General features: G+C 39.9%; 2 protein-coding genes across 2 annotated transcripts; one reads left to right on the plus strand and one right to left on the minus strand.

The window, feature by feature from the left end:
* Positions 1-3,808: 3,808 nt before the first annotated feature.
* LOC131039091 (bifunctional levopimaradiene synthase, chloroplastic) lies at positions 3,809-8,187 on the minus strand. Its single transcript, XM_057971745.2, has 15 exons — positions 8,012-8,187; positions 7,854-7,910; positions 7,657-7,742; positions 7,113-7,431; positions 6,799-6,982; positions 6,383-6,600; positions 6,173-6,293; positions 5,969-6,081; positions 5,623-5,855; positions 5,420-5,532; positions 5,220-5,318; positions 4,852-5,067; positions 4,630-4,768; positions 4,287-4,535; positions 3,809-4,168 (listed from the first exon to the last, which is right to left on the minus strand). The coding sequence occupies exons 1-15, from the start codon at positions 8,127-8,129 to the stop codon at positions 3,878-3,880; spliced, it is 2,556 nt and encodes an 851-aa protein (XP_057827728.2). The 5' UTR covers positions 8,130-8,187; the 3' UTR covers positions 3,809-3,877.
* Positions 8,188-10,339: 2,152 nt separating this feature from the next.
* On the plus strand, positions 10,340-13,028 carry LOC131039087 (cytochrome P450 720B2). The gene is made up of 9 exons (XM_057971734.2): positions 10,340-10,667; positions 10,761-11,091; positions 11,200-11,355; positions 11,433-11,669; positions 11,747-11,830; positions 11,936-12,014; positions 12,100-12,221; positions 12,334-12,452; positions 12,549-13,028. Exons 1-9 carry the CDS (start codon positions 10,444-10,446, stop codon positions 12,637-12,639), a joined length of 1,443 nt encoding a protein of 480 aa, XP_057827717.1. The 5' UTR covers positions 10,340-10,443; the 3' UTR covers positions 12,640-13,028.
* Positions 13,029-13,737: the final 709 nt, after the last annotated feature.

A 13,737-nucleotide genomic window follows, 5' to 3' on the forward strand; every position in this document is an offset into this window, starting at 1 on the left:
CACATCTTCAATGTCCATGATCTGGACAAAAAATAGTAGCCCTTCCCAGCCTCTCTTCACATCATCCTTGAAGCGCATTCTAGCTTCTTCATGGCGTCGAAGAAACTGAATACGCGAGTGACACACCCTCATCTCCTCATTTTCCTACGGGATATCTTCTGCAAGATTAAAGCCCCATCCTGGCACCACCCACTCCAACAGGGATTCAAAATTTAAAAGGTACTCTCCTGGAATTATTCTCTACAATACTTTCCTCACCTCTTCAATAGTGTGTCCCAACTCTAGATCCCATGCCATGAGGAGCGGGTAGATATCTTCTCTGCACCTATAACGATGACCGATGACAACCACCTCTTCTCCTAAAACCAGCTAAATTGCTTTCAAGAGTAGAGGGTCCTTAGCGAGTAACATTTTCTCGAGCTTCTTTGGAGGAACAGGACCTTGAAAAGTTGGCATCAGTTTGGAAGATTCCAAAGTAAAATAGGCTTCCATTTCTGAGGTTGCTGAAAAGTTGCAGAGTTTTCCGATAAAACCATACTTAAATTTGGTTTCACCAACTTGCCAAGTCTATTCATTACCAGTGCGAGCATTAGGAAATTGGCATTTAATGCATGGATCTCCACCATCGCAGTCAATTCAGAGCATGTCACAATAACTACTCATTAACTCACACTTGTGTAGGAAAAAAGCCAGCTTCTGACGAGGAATTTGAAATAATTGTCATACCAACTTGGTAAAACGTCTTAGTTCCATTTAACGGTTTCATTTTTATCATTCCGCCACCTCACCTCCCCTGGCTCGAGACCACATGCTTCATTTGATAGCCCATCTGTAATAGTATTTCCCTCTCTTTTCAAATGTGAGATGCAGTAATTATTGAACACTTTTAGTTTTTCACTTATAATATTTACATATTTGTCCAATTTCCAACACAGAGTATGCCCTTTAACCATAGCCTGCACAACAATTTGGGAATCACCCTCTAGATGTAACTTTGTCACCTTCATATTTGATGCTAGAGCAACTGCAAGGAAATCCCCCTAAGCTTCCGCCTCATTATTAGTGCCATCTCAAAGCCTTCTACCCCCATACATAGGATCTTTCCTTCATCGTCACAAGCCACACATCTCGCTCTTGAGATCCTTGGATTGCCTTTTGAAGCTCCATCAAAATTTATTTTCACCCATCCCTTCTCTGGTTTTGACCACTTTACCGTCTCTCTATCCAAACGGTCACTAACAGGATTAACCCTAGGAAACCCATGAACGGATGAAACTTAATGACTCTTAAGAAATATATAAATAATGAGATGAAAAAAAAGCTTAATCGTATAGTATAGTATATTTTGAGCGCTTATTATTTAAAGTTACTTTTGTTTTTAATTTTAAAATAATTAAGATTTTAGTAAATTTTAAAAATAATATTGTTTAGAGGATGTAATTCGAATTAATGGTAAGCTGATTAATAAAATTTTATTGAGTAGTAATAAGATTGTATTTAAATTAATTTTATTATTAAGTATAATGAAGATATTAAAATATATTTTTTTTATAAAATTAAGTATATTCAAATAATTAACTGTTAAATGAAAAATTTATATAATGGTTCTAGAGAAAATTTATTTGTATTTCATTTTCATTTTTATAAAAAGGAATTTTATGGATTAATTTCTTTTAAATTCATTTTGGTCATTTAAAGTTTGGTGGTAGGTAAGTGGTCGAGAGTTGACCTTTTAAATTTACATTTTACTTTGGAATCTTCCAAACTGATGTCTCAAACTACATATGTGTAGGAATTGAATGAAAAACTTATATATGGGGGATCGGTTAAAAGAATAGTCGAGTGCCAGGAGTGCACCAAGGTGGTCTGAGGCAAACACCTCCTCCTAGGGGTGAAGAAGAGTAATCCTGCCCTCTAGTCTTAGGGAGATAGAGGTTCTACATGGATATTAGGGGTGAAGTAGAGTAACCCCACCTTATCATTAGATGGTGAGGTTTATTGGTGGATGTATACTCATGGTCCCTATCTCAGTGAAGCGGAGTAGCTGAGCCAATGTTGGGGATGACTCTCGAGGAGTTGTCCATGACCCGAGGACTAGGGAAGCAGAGTACCTAGGCCCTTGCGAGGAGGACGATCGCGCAATGGATTGTCCCGGTTGGGGAAATGGAGTACCCATGATCTTGTAAGGGGGATGACCTTACAATGGGATATCTATGTCGGAAGGTTGGAGCTCGAGAGCTAGGCGAGCTATGTGGGTTGAGTTGCAGAGCCAGATGTCCATGTGACTTGTGGAACAAGTGGGGTGATGTGTTGGGCACGCACCTAGGTTACCTGAAGTGGAATTTGCATTGAGGTCTGAGATCTCAAGGCCCTAGAGTGGGGGTCAAATGTGGCAAAAGGGACAAGGTTTCGAAAGTGTGCTCAGGTTGAGCCAAGCCATAAGGCGAGTCCAAGAGGGTGATAAAGATGGATGAGTTGCATGACCGAAATAGGGACATGGTCCATAGGTGAGTTGTTCTGGGAGCACAACCGAGTTGAAGGAGAGTTCAACGACCAAGGGTATTGGGTTGGATCATAGAGCAATGAGCTTGGAGCCCAAATAGGATTGCAAGGTGATCTGTGAGTCCGAGGAGCTTAGACTGGGTGTTTGCATGGAGTTGGTTAGTGTGCACAGTATGTACATGGAACAGGGTTCATCAACGAAGTCATGTAGACATAGGCCAAGGGCCCATAGAGTTGGAGCTTGGATGGATGAACATGAAGCTAGCTCAAGGAGTCTAGTTGTCCCAAGAGGAATGTTTGGTGCTTGAGGGTTCTGAGGAGCTAAGGGAGGCCAACATGGGGCACCAATGTTGTGGGAGTGTTGGGCATGCTCAGGGAGTGTACAAAAGTTGGATCCAGAGGACTTAAGGAGTTCCGCATGGGGGTCAGTGTTAGTAGTTAGGGTCTTATGGGGGACTCAAGAGATGAAGGCATGTAGGAGACATGTAAGCTTGTACCGAGGGTGCAAGGACAATGCTACAAGACAATGCTAGAGTAGAGTCAGGGACTTGAAGGGAGTGCAAGGAGCATCGGGATGAAGGAGACCCGCGAGAGGGTTGGCATGTGCTTCTATTCCGTAGGGGTGTGTGTTAATGTGGTTAGGAATTGGACACTTGAAAAAGGAAGGCGTAGGCTGGGAGCAAGAAAGGGCTTGTCCGCAATGGGAGTCGCGAGTAAGGTTTGCCAATGCCGCATGAGGTTGGACCTCCTTTGGAAGGAAAAAACTTGTTTGGGCAGCAGGCTGGTCTAGCCTCGTGACAGTCTGCACATTCTTTATGGATCCTCCTTGCTTTCTTACCGATCATATGCTTACTGGTTGGCAACCATACACTGTCAACACATCACTCACCGGTTGGCATTCCATACCGATCTCCAATACTTACTCACCGGTCAACCTCATCTTCTAACATGCCGATTGATATCCCATGACCACAAAAACCAGTTGACATCAATGACAATAATGACAACAATCTCTCATACCAGTTGCCATGCTATACCGGTTGACATCAATGACAACACAATGCCAACATGTAAATGATGCAAAATTTGATTCTTTGTCCTCCAAGAAATTAAAGTATACATTGATAATTTTTTCATTTTAATCACTTATATTATGACTTGTGAATTAAGAAGAAAAAGATCACTTATATTATGACTTGTGAATTAAGAAGAAAAAGACGTGATAGGACTTGTGAATTAAGAAAAAAAGGATGTAGTAGATATGTAGTGTTCACCTTCAAAAATTGTAAATTCACAAAGACGCAAATAAGACTTTAGAATTTCATTTTATTTTACGTTGAAAAATGGAATTTCAGTAAAAGAGCATCGGAATTTATTAGAGGGGTTCATAGAGAGTCTTTTTAATGAATTCTTTCATCTCTTCGGCGGCGTTTAAAAAGCCGTCTATATTCCTGTAAAACAATTGCATTACTCTAGCTGTGTTGAAAAGAAGAGTTCTGAAACTCTTGGGAATGTCTGCACGCATTAAAAAGTGATAGTTCAATTTAGTAAGGGCGTCCTCATTTACTCCGTACAGATGATTGAGGGCTTCTTCTTCCGTGCATCCTGGATGATCATTTATGTAACATTGCACGCATGAAGCCAATTCCCCGCGATCTCTTTCCTCCTGATCCAATAAATACAAATACACGACTTCTCTCTTCAGTACCTACATACCTAATACTCAAAACGCAAACCTGCAACAAAAAAAAAAAGAAGGGGTAAACATGGAGTGGAAGGCCCACCTGGAAAGTTCTGACGTCGTTAATGAGACGCCCTGTGAGACTGACCAGATTAAGAAACTCTGCCCGGAAGTCAAATTTCTGGAGAAGGCGATCAGGAAGAACGTCTCCCGTAGAAAATATTGGTGTCAGGGTCGTTACTCCCAGTGCTATCGACTCCACCGCGTTCTCCCAGTATTCATCTAATGACGGCGAATAACGCCTTTCCATCCACTCTGTTTCTTTTGTGTATCTCAAGAACAGATCCAACCACTGACCCACATTTCAATGTTACTTCACATCATCTCACCCGATTTCAAACACAACCAGTGAATTAACACCAAAAGACCAAATGCAAACAAGTTACCTTTTGGCGCAGGTAAGGAAGCACATCACGTCCTTGGACCTCCCGCGTTCGTTCAGATATATCGATCAAAGTGTTGTAGAGGCCCATGAAAACTATTCTCATGTCCTCTGGTAGATGCTCGATTTGCAGTGGATCCCATCTGCAGCCAGCCCAAAATATAAGATTGTTAATATGGCGAATTCGTTAATCGGATAAAGTGAGATGGGGATTAAACGCAGAGACCTTTCAAAAGCTTCGTTGAAGAGCTTGGCCTGTTCCAAAGTTGCATAGGTGTCATATAAGTCGTCTGTGATAACAGCCATGATTCCGGCTTTTGCATAAGCCAGTCTACAATCGATGTATTGTGGTTCAAGCATCACCGCTGCAGCAGTCCAGTATATTGCCACTTCTCTGTGACGAGTAAATTCCAGCTGCGGGAAACTGCAAGCCTTGTACCATCTTTAACAACACAATAAATCTCATCTTAACATCTTTCATCTAAGGTCTTCGCAAAAACACAAATTAAATTAAATTTTTTGCTCTGTTTTCATAACAGGGTCTGCTTTTTCTCAAAATAAATGCAGACCCTTTTTAACTGCTCCATAGTTTACCTCTTAATATGTTGTATTTCGGATCTGTGGATAGCCTGAACGCGGTTGAAGTCGAGTTTCGCTAGTTCTAGATACTTGCTGTTGCTCGCATTTGGCATTCTGCATGAGTACATTCAGCTTGGATTAGCGGTCTCAAATACAAAGAAATGTGATCAGACTATACAAATATAAAACCTTCATAGTCAGAAACTGTATCTTACTGATATAATGTCTTCCCCAGCCATAAGTCATCGGGATTAAACACTTCTATGTGATTTCTAGTCATCAGCCTAGGCATATTTCTATTCCATCGAGCAAACAAAGCATATTCAACCTGGATAAAGGAGGAAGCAAAATCGCCAGTCATTACAATTCTTATCAAGTTCAGTAGTAATATTTCAGGGAAGGAAGCGATTCGCAGTACCTCTTGGCGAAGGTTATCCTTGATAGCCGTGGCCTGAGAAAAGTTGTTGCTTTGCAGGGATTTGGCCAAGTAATCTTTGGCAAATGCACCTATTTCTCTCATTACATTTTCTCCCGGAAAGTTAACCTGTGAGCATCTATACAGGCTCAGCATGTTGATTACTCCTGCTCCGTTTTCATTATCAGACAGCTTACAGAGTTCTTCAGCTTCACCTTTAAAGTTTTGTAGAACGGCTGCCATTTAAAGTTAATAGAGATTAAGACCGACCTAGTTCTGGAAGTTAACAACTCGATTAAATTTGCATCGAGTACCCATCTAAATCATTTGCATACAAACACACGTATACCTGAAGATACGGTGTAGCCGAACATCCTGAGAAGCCTGAAGGCCGTGGCTGTGACATCAATATCCGGAACCAGGCTTTCCCTTCCAAATCCAATGCCTCTTTCGCCCCAGTACCTAGTATACAAATGAGAAGATGTAAAAACAATCTAAAAAATGTTGGAGTTTTAGAAGAAAAAACACAAACAGAGAAGATGCTATTACTCACTGGAACACATAGTCCAAGGCTTGTTTGATCTCTGTTTGGAAATGGCGTTCAAGCCCCAGACGTTCAACACTATCTACGGCTCTCAAACGCTCTGCTATATCCACTGGATACATGCTGGGGACTGCCATTCCAACATTTTAGTTTTATAAGTCGATAATATTTTCAATAATCTTTCCTAGTTATGGCGCGAATACTAAAGACAACAATTACCATGGTCTTCAAACTTTGTAACAAGGCCCGCCAAGAATTGTAGGCACTTCTTATCTCTGGTGTGCATAAATACACAAGCTGTAGATGCTGGCGAGCCTGAGAAAGACCCATCCTTGGATTGCAATTTCAGGATGTCTTTCCAATCGACTACTTCTTGTATGCCTTCAAGACACTGCAACATTGCTGTGGGATGGGTGTGGAGCTCTTCAACAGATGTTCTAATTCACACAATCTTATTCGATCAGTTACATCTTTTAGTTTATAAGTGTGCCTTAAAACAAGACACGTCACAAATAGTTGGAGCAAAGAATAATTCACACAATCTTATTCGACAGTTACATCTTTTAGTTTATAAGTGTGCCTTAAAACAAGACACGTCACAAATAGTTGGAGCAAAGAATGGGGTAGAATTTCACTTTTTCAATCCGGAGTCCCTCTTTTCGTTTATTTGCTCGATGATATACAGCTCGTAAGGAAGATCCAAACCCAAATGTTTGGCTTCTTTCAGCAGTGCAGGAAAAACCATCTCGAATCCATGATGGCCGAATGCTACTGCTTCTTTAATCATTTCTTCTGTATTTATCCTTAAGAAATCAAGACCTGCCATGGCCCAGAAATTAAACTCTTCATCTATTTAAGGGTAAAACTCTTTTTATTCTTGATTGGTAATTTAATGTGCTGGATAGGCGTTGTCCAAATGGAAAGGCGAGAAAAGAAAAATTGAAATTACCTCTGCGCACTTGATTGTTTCCAACGCCCCAGGAGGTGAGAGTAACAAGGCAGGCAAGAGTATTGAGGAATCTATCACATGCTAAAAAGCGACGGTCCTCTCCCCAGGAACCGTCGGGTAACTGATTGTGAAGAATCCAGTCCAGCAATTGGGGGAATTGCGGTTCGGCGGAGCCATCAATGGCAGGCACTCTCGCTACCCACGCAGTATCGTATGCAGACGGACTAATTTCCCCATCTTCGACTGAATTAAACACCTCTTTTATCTCCGCAACCAATGCCTCTATTCGCTTATCCATCTCATCTAAGGCCAAGGGTGCCTGAAACAATTAACAGTCAATTAGATTTTTTGATCTCCCAATTTTGCTACATCTAACCGCATATCTTTTATTTCCTCCCGAAATTTTCAGGCTCAACATCTTTCAAGGGACAAATTGAATCTCAGTAATTGCTGATAAATGTAATTTTTAATCCACAGGTCTCCAAATGTACTGTCAAATGTTGATCCGTCTAAATTGGGAAGGGAAACCTAAATAAATTCATACCTCCTCCAATTTTACATTCGAATGAACATAATCTGGCTTCCCGGCATTAGGATAGATTTTAGGCTCCGGATGCGCTGTCGCTGCAGCTGCAACAATGATGGCCCTGAATTATTATTTATCGCCCGAAAAGTTTAGAAGTTTATACTCAAAAGCTGAAAAAAAAACCCAGAAGGTAGGTATTTTCTGGTGGGTGTTACCGTGAAGAGTTTTCGCATTCTCTTCAACAGTAACAGAAGATGGCATGTTGTGGCAATCTGCAAACAATCGAAAGAATCAATAGTGATCAAGTTTTGAGTTGGAGGATTAGAAGCAGTTAGAAGTAGAAGAGAGGCGGGTAATTAAAAATAGTGCCTACCTAAACTCCTTGCGCGCGAGTAGTTTGTAAAAGGCGGGCAACCATTGGAAAGGTGTTGTGTGGATTTAGTTCTAGGCTTAGAAACCAAATTGAGCCGCGGACACAAACTGTGGAGCATATTTACAATGTCTCACGTTAATATGAAGAGTTTTTCAAGTGAGATGAGGAGGAGGAGGAGAGGCCTTTATCAAGGCTGCACTGGGCATGCCCCGCCAAATCCCGATTAGATTCCCATGCACTGGGCATGCCCCGCCAAATCCCGATTAGATTCCCATTCGCTCATTCATTGAGCTTATATATTATCTCATTCGGACGATTGCATAATATTTCGTTGATCCACATTTTAATATTTTAAGCTTACAAACTACACTTATTGTATCTCCCGTGATTACATAATCTGTCCTTAATGATTCTATTATTTAATAGTTTTGGCTGATTTATGTGGATACAAAATCAGTGGGGAAATCACTTTATCATTTTTGAATAATTTGGAAAATCTATCATTAAAGTTTCATTTCACCTTATTTTTTATTCTTCTTTTGACATAAAGTCATTTAGTCACAACATTGTATCAAATTATTTTTTATTCTTCTTTTGACATAAAGTCATTTAGTCACAATATTGTATCAAAAAGAGGTAAAACATAGACACTTAAATATTTCTTTAGTACACTTTTATCCTTATCAATCAAATAATTTCATTGCCTAATCAAATCCCTTTCATCTATTGTCCCCTACCTAATTAAATTTTTACATTGCTTAGTATTTAAATAGCCACTTTTGCATCTCGCATAATTAAATGACTTTATTATTATTTACAACTAATTTCCACCTCACACATGTTTATATCCTCTCCACCAAATTTTGAATTGCTTGTGGGTACAACTACTTATTATTTTTTGTAAGTGCATCGTAACACTTCACAGTCCAATAACCTCCATTAGAACCCTCCATTGTCTCCTTAATCGTAGGGATGTCCTCTCATTCATCCTCAAGTGTATTTTGGCTCTCTTGTAATTTTCTAAATTGAGATGTACTCTCATCCATTCATCTTTGCTAACAATGCTACCAGAATAGGTATCTTTTGTGCAAAGTGTCTTACATTCAAAAATCAACTATTAGAGCAAATAATATTCACATTGGAGTTTCATTGATAATATTTTTTTGAATTCCTTTGTCAACTCTATTTGAGGTTTGCTTTGGTTTGGTCTGATTAAAAAAATTCAGTTTGCATGTGCTTCTGATTTGATTTTCAAACTAATAGCTTACAAGATCATTTCCACAAGTGAAGTCCATGTCTTTAATCTAGGTTAATTTTTGGAAGTATAGAATTCACCTCAACATACGTAAAGATTAGATCCGTAGTCACAATCTTAAAATTGATAAAATTTTCATTATTTTAAAACTTTTCATTAATAGATCCTCATATTACAATATAATAACAAACTAATATATAACATCTATGTCAATGGACCTTTGGTTTGCTAGTTAAATTGAATGGTACTTAATAAGTCCACTAAGGATCAAGTCTTATTGAGTGTGACCTTGAGATTGTACCTATCTACAATAAAAGAAATTCTTCATCAAATTAAAAACTAAATACATTTATTTGTTATACTAATCACAACATTTATTGTCTTATCACTTGTAGGTTCAAACTCTAAAATCCTTTTGTTATTTATTGTCTATCACTGAAGTTGAATGATTATATGAATGAGTGCATAAAATGTTAAGACTTACGTATAAAGGTCTAACATCATAAGAGATGAGGTGGAGATATGCTTCAAACAAATTTGATAAAAAGATACCTTTTAGTCTTTAGCTCTTAATAAAAAAATTGCACCCTAAAAATGAACAAACAAAAATGACTTATAATTAATATAAAATCTCCCACAAAATAAATAAATAAATACTTTCTGCAAGGTAAATTGTATTTTCGTATTACGAGAGTAACAAAATGTGAATGACATCGTTAAGCACGCAGATCGTGAGCATGGATTATTGGTTGATTCCTTCTATATGGATTATTGGTTGATTCCTTCTATATGGAATATCGTGAGCATGGATTATCTATATGGAATATCGTGAGCATGGATTATTGGTTGATTCCAAACAAATATTGTGACAAAAGAAGGAATATTACTTACCTATATCGCTTGCTTGTTGCTAGGTAATGCGACAAAAGAAGGAATATTACCTACCTATGTCGCTTGCTTGTTGCTAGGTACTGCGACATTAATACAAAAATCCAGGGAATCGGGCGGGGCGTCTGAAGTTGTCAAGTTCAAGGGTTGAAGAAATACCGGAGACGTAGGTGGAAGAAGGGCAAACATAAGACAAGAGTGGGGAATCTCCTCTAGGAGATATTAATACAAGAGATGCGTGGCAGCACTAGGAGTAGGAGCAGTCGGTAGAAGGAAGAAGGAAGAAGAAATGGAGTTGGGGTTGATGGTCCTAGCATCGGCATTCACGCTGGCCCTTGCAGCGCTGACGTGGTGGGCGATTGGTAGAAACGGAAATGGAAATTACAAAGATTACAACCTTCCCCTGCCGCGGGGGGCCACAGGATGGCCGCTCATCGGAGAGACAATCACCTTCCTTCGAGCCATCAACAACCCTCACAACCCTCGAAAGTTAGTCGACCACCACGAGCGCAAGTAATAATTAAGCATTTCCTTCCCTCTTTTTCCTTTCTGCTACTTGCATTTTGAATCATGTTTCTAATCGGGAATAGGAATGGGAATTTCCAGATACGGCCCGGTGTTCAGATCGAACTTGTTTGGGAGTTCAAAGACGGTGGTGACGGTGGATCCAGAGTTCAGCAAATATGTGCTGCAAAACGAGGGAAGGCTGTTCCATACCAAATACCCGCTGTCAATGAGAACCATCATTGGCAAATTCAGCATATTGGCGGTGCGCGGCGAACTTCAGAGGAAGCTCCATGGAACTGTTAACAAATTCTTGAGCGTCGAGATGCTGAGCTCGGAATCCATTGGCTATATCCAGAACATCTTTGATTTGGGAATGCTAAAGTGGGAGGGCCACAACAGAGAATTGCATCTTCAGGAGGAGATCCATAAGGCAAACCCCACCTCTTCAATATTCAAGATTGTGTAGCCAGCAAAAGATTTTATGAATTTATTATCCCCACCCCCGCCTCTCATCATCAATAATATTGGATTCCCGCAGGTTGTTTTGAATTTGATGGCAAAGAAATTGCTCGACTTAAATCCAGAGAACGATATGAAAGAAATCGACAAACTTAGGGCTCTTGATGACCTGGCAGGGGCGATCGTAACCATCCCCATCAACATTCCGGGCTCGCCTTTCTCAAAGGGAATCAAGGTGAGTGCTCATTTTTCGTCAGTCGTAATTGTATTTTCAATTTTGTGAGGTCTTGAGATTACCTTGTAATTTGGCAGGCCAGGAAAACGCTGCATAAAAAGATAAACGAGTGCATAAAGGAGAGGAAGGAGCATCCAGAAGTGGTCCGCAGTGATCTGTTGACTCACCTTTTGAAGGAAGCCGCGTTCCCCGAGGAGGTCATTACAGAGTTGATAATGTCTCTCTTCTTTGCCTCTTACGAGACTTCCTCTAAAGCCCTCACTTTTGCTATTAAATTTCTCACTGACAGCCCGCGGGCGTTGAAGGAAATGAGGGTGAGCATTCCTACAACAAAACAAACCCTCCTTTGATATGCTATATATAGTCTATTGCTGATTGTAGTGTTACGCAGGCGGAGCATGACGCCCTGGTGCGCCTCAGGGGCAATGGAAAGCTCACCTGGGACGACTACGCCTCCATGAATTTCACCCATTGCGTATGTCCTCCTTTAACCCCTCTCCCTCTGCCTCTGCCTCTGCAACTCCAACGGAATTTTTAGATTACCTGACTGAAGTCAAAATGTGTTTGATGTGGACCGCAGGTGATCAAGGAAACTCTACGACTGGGCAACGTTGCGCCTGCTGTTTTCAGAGAGACGGCACAAGACATCAAAACCAAAGGTATGGATGTTTATGGCGTGGGGAGAGAGAGAGAGAAGAGAGTATAATAAGTGTTTGACCACTAATTTGATTGGTAATGGTACAGATTTTGTGATTCCCAAGGGATGGGCAGTGTTGGTGTTGCTGAACAGCACACATCTGGATGAGAAAAACTACCCCGAAGCTCTCACATTCAATCCATGGCGCTGGCAACACGAACCTCCTCTGGTATTCGACTTGTCCAACCTCTCTCTGTTTTTCTTCCTGGACTTGACAATTAATTAACTCGCAAGAGACGAATTTAATGGGCGGAGCTGCTTTGTTGTTGTTGCTGCTGCAGGAGCTTTCCAAGGATCCATGGTTCCTGTGTTTTGGGGGAGGTGCCAGGTTTTGCCCTGGATATCAGTTTGCCAAACTTGAGATGGCTCTCTTTCTCCATTGCTTCATTACCAAATTCAGGTTAACCTGCCTGCAACCTCATCTTACTCTTTTCGTTTGGCATTCAGTACTCTTACTCTAGTATTACCAAAACTAAATTCGCTTGATGATGATCAGGTGGGAGGCAGTGGAAGAAGATCATCTACATTACTTTCCATACACATATATGGTAAAGGGTCTTCCCCTTCGTCTCTCTCCTCTACAGTGACCTGCCAGATCACATCAGGTGGGAGGCAGTGGAAGAAGATCATCTACATTACTTTCCATACACATATATGGTAAAGGGTCTTCCCCTTCGTCTCTCTCCTCTACAGTGACCTGCCAGATCACATCAGGTGGGAGGCAGTGGAAGAAGATCATCTACATTACTTTCCATACACATATATGGTAAAGGGTCTTCCCCTTCGTCTCTCTCCTCTACAGTGACCTGCCAGATCACTTCATATTAGTCGTTTTACTCCCGTCCTTGTGCCCAACTATTATAGAACGGGCCATGCAACTTCATCTTGCTGGTTCCTATAGAGTGCGTCAATGTAAAACAAGAAGTAATATGAAGATTTAATAATTTTAAAGCATTCAAAATGTTAATTCTTCTCACAATTAGTGTTTCATTCAAACTATCAGAATAAACAAAAGTACGCAATTAGTAGCATTTGAGACATGTTAATTCTAACTTTTTTGAAAAATATACAAGATCTATAGATTTTTCTTTTTTTAATGTATAATTTATCATGTCAAAGGCGTTCTAAAATAAAATGGACGATTTGTTTGTGAAAATCAACAATTGATAATGATAGAAAAAGATGCAAGATAATTGAAATAATTTCAACCATCAAATTTTCTATTTGCTTTTTTCCCGTTGTTTTTCTACTTTTTGTCAACGGAATTCACGGTAATAATCCTTGGTGTTTGTACTCAGTGTTGGTGGTTCTAATTGGTTATTCGGAAATTCATATGAATTAGCCTATTTCAATCAACAAATCTTTGGGTCAGTGGCCAATGAATGAGATTCAATCAAAGGATCGAAATCTCATGCACTTCGGCTCTGCTAGACCAAGGGGGTTCACCCTTTACAATATTTTAAGATCTTAGGCAAATGTTAACAAATATTGTAATTAAGCATATGGATCTTAATGGATTCCGACTATGGCAACATAATTCAACCTTGAATTAGCTCTATTCATGGTTATTTATCATTAGCTGCATATATGAAAACAAATTCCTATTCTAAACCTAAACCTAACACCAATAAATTAAAAGAAGTTTATCATATAAAATTGTTTATGAATCCTTATCGTGCAATAGA

Source organism: Cryptomeria japonica, chromosome 7, assembly GCF_030272615.1.
Source record: "Cryptomeria japonica chromosome 7, Sugi_1.0, whole genome shotgun sequence".
Taxonomy (NCBI): domain Eukaryota; kingdom Viridiplantae; phylum Streptophyta; class Pinopsida; order Cupressales; family Cupressaceae; genus Cryptomeria; species Cryptomeria japonica.

Excerpts from the sequence above, each read along its gene's own strand:
- LOC131039091 (XM_057971745.2), bottom strand. The coding sequence starts at position 8,129 with ATGCTCCACAGTTTGTGTCCGCGGCTCAATTTGGTTTCTAAGCCTAGA. Across the intron at positions 6,294-6,382 it reads TACAAAGTTTGAAGACCATG|TCCCCAGCATGTATCCAGTG; the intron begins GTAATTGTTGTC and ends TTGGAATGGCAG. Across the intron at positions 6,082-6,172 it reads GCCTTGGACTATGTGTTCCA|GTACTGGGGCGAAAGAGGCA; the intron begins GTGAGTAATAGC and ends TTTGTATACTAG.
- LOC131039087 (XM_057971734.2), top strand. The coding sequence starts at position 10,444 with ATGGAGTTGGGGTTGATGGTCCTAGCATCGGCATTCACGCTGGCCCTT. Across the intron at positions 10,668-10,760 it reads GTCGACCACCACGAGCGCAA|ATACGGCCCGGTGTTCAGAT; the intron begins GTAATAATTAAG and ends GGGAATTTCCAG. Across the intron at positions 11,670-11,746 it reads GGGCGTTGAAGGAAATGAGG|GCGGAGCATGACGCCCTGGT; the intron begins GTGAGCATTCCT and ends AGTGTTACGCAG.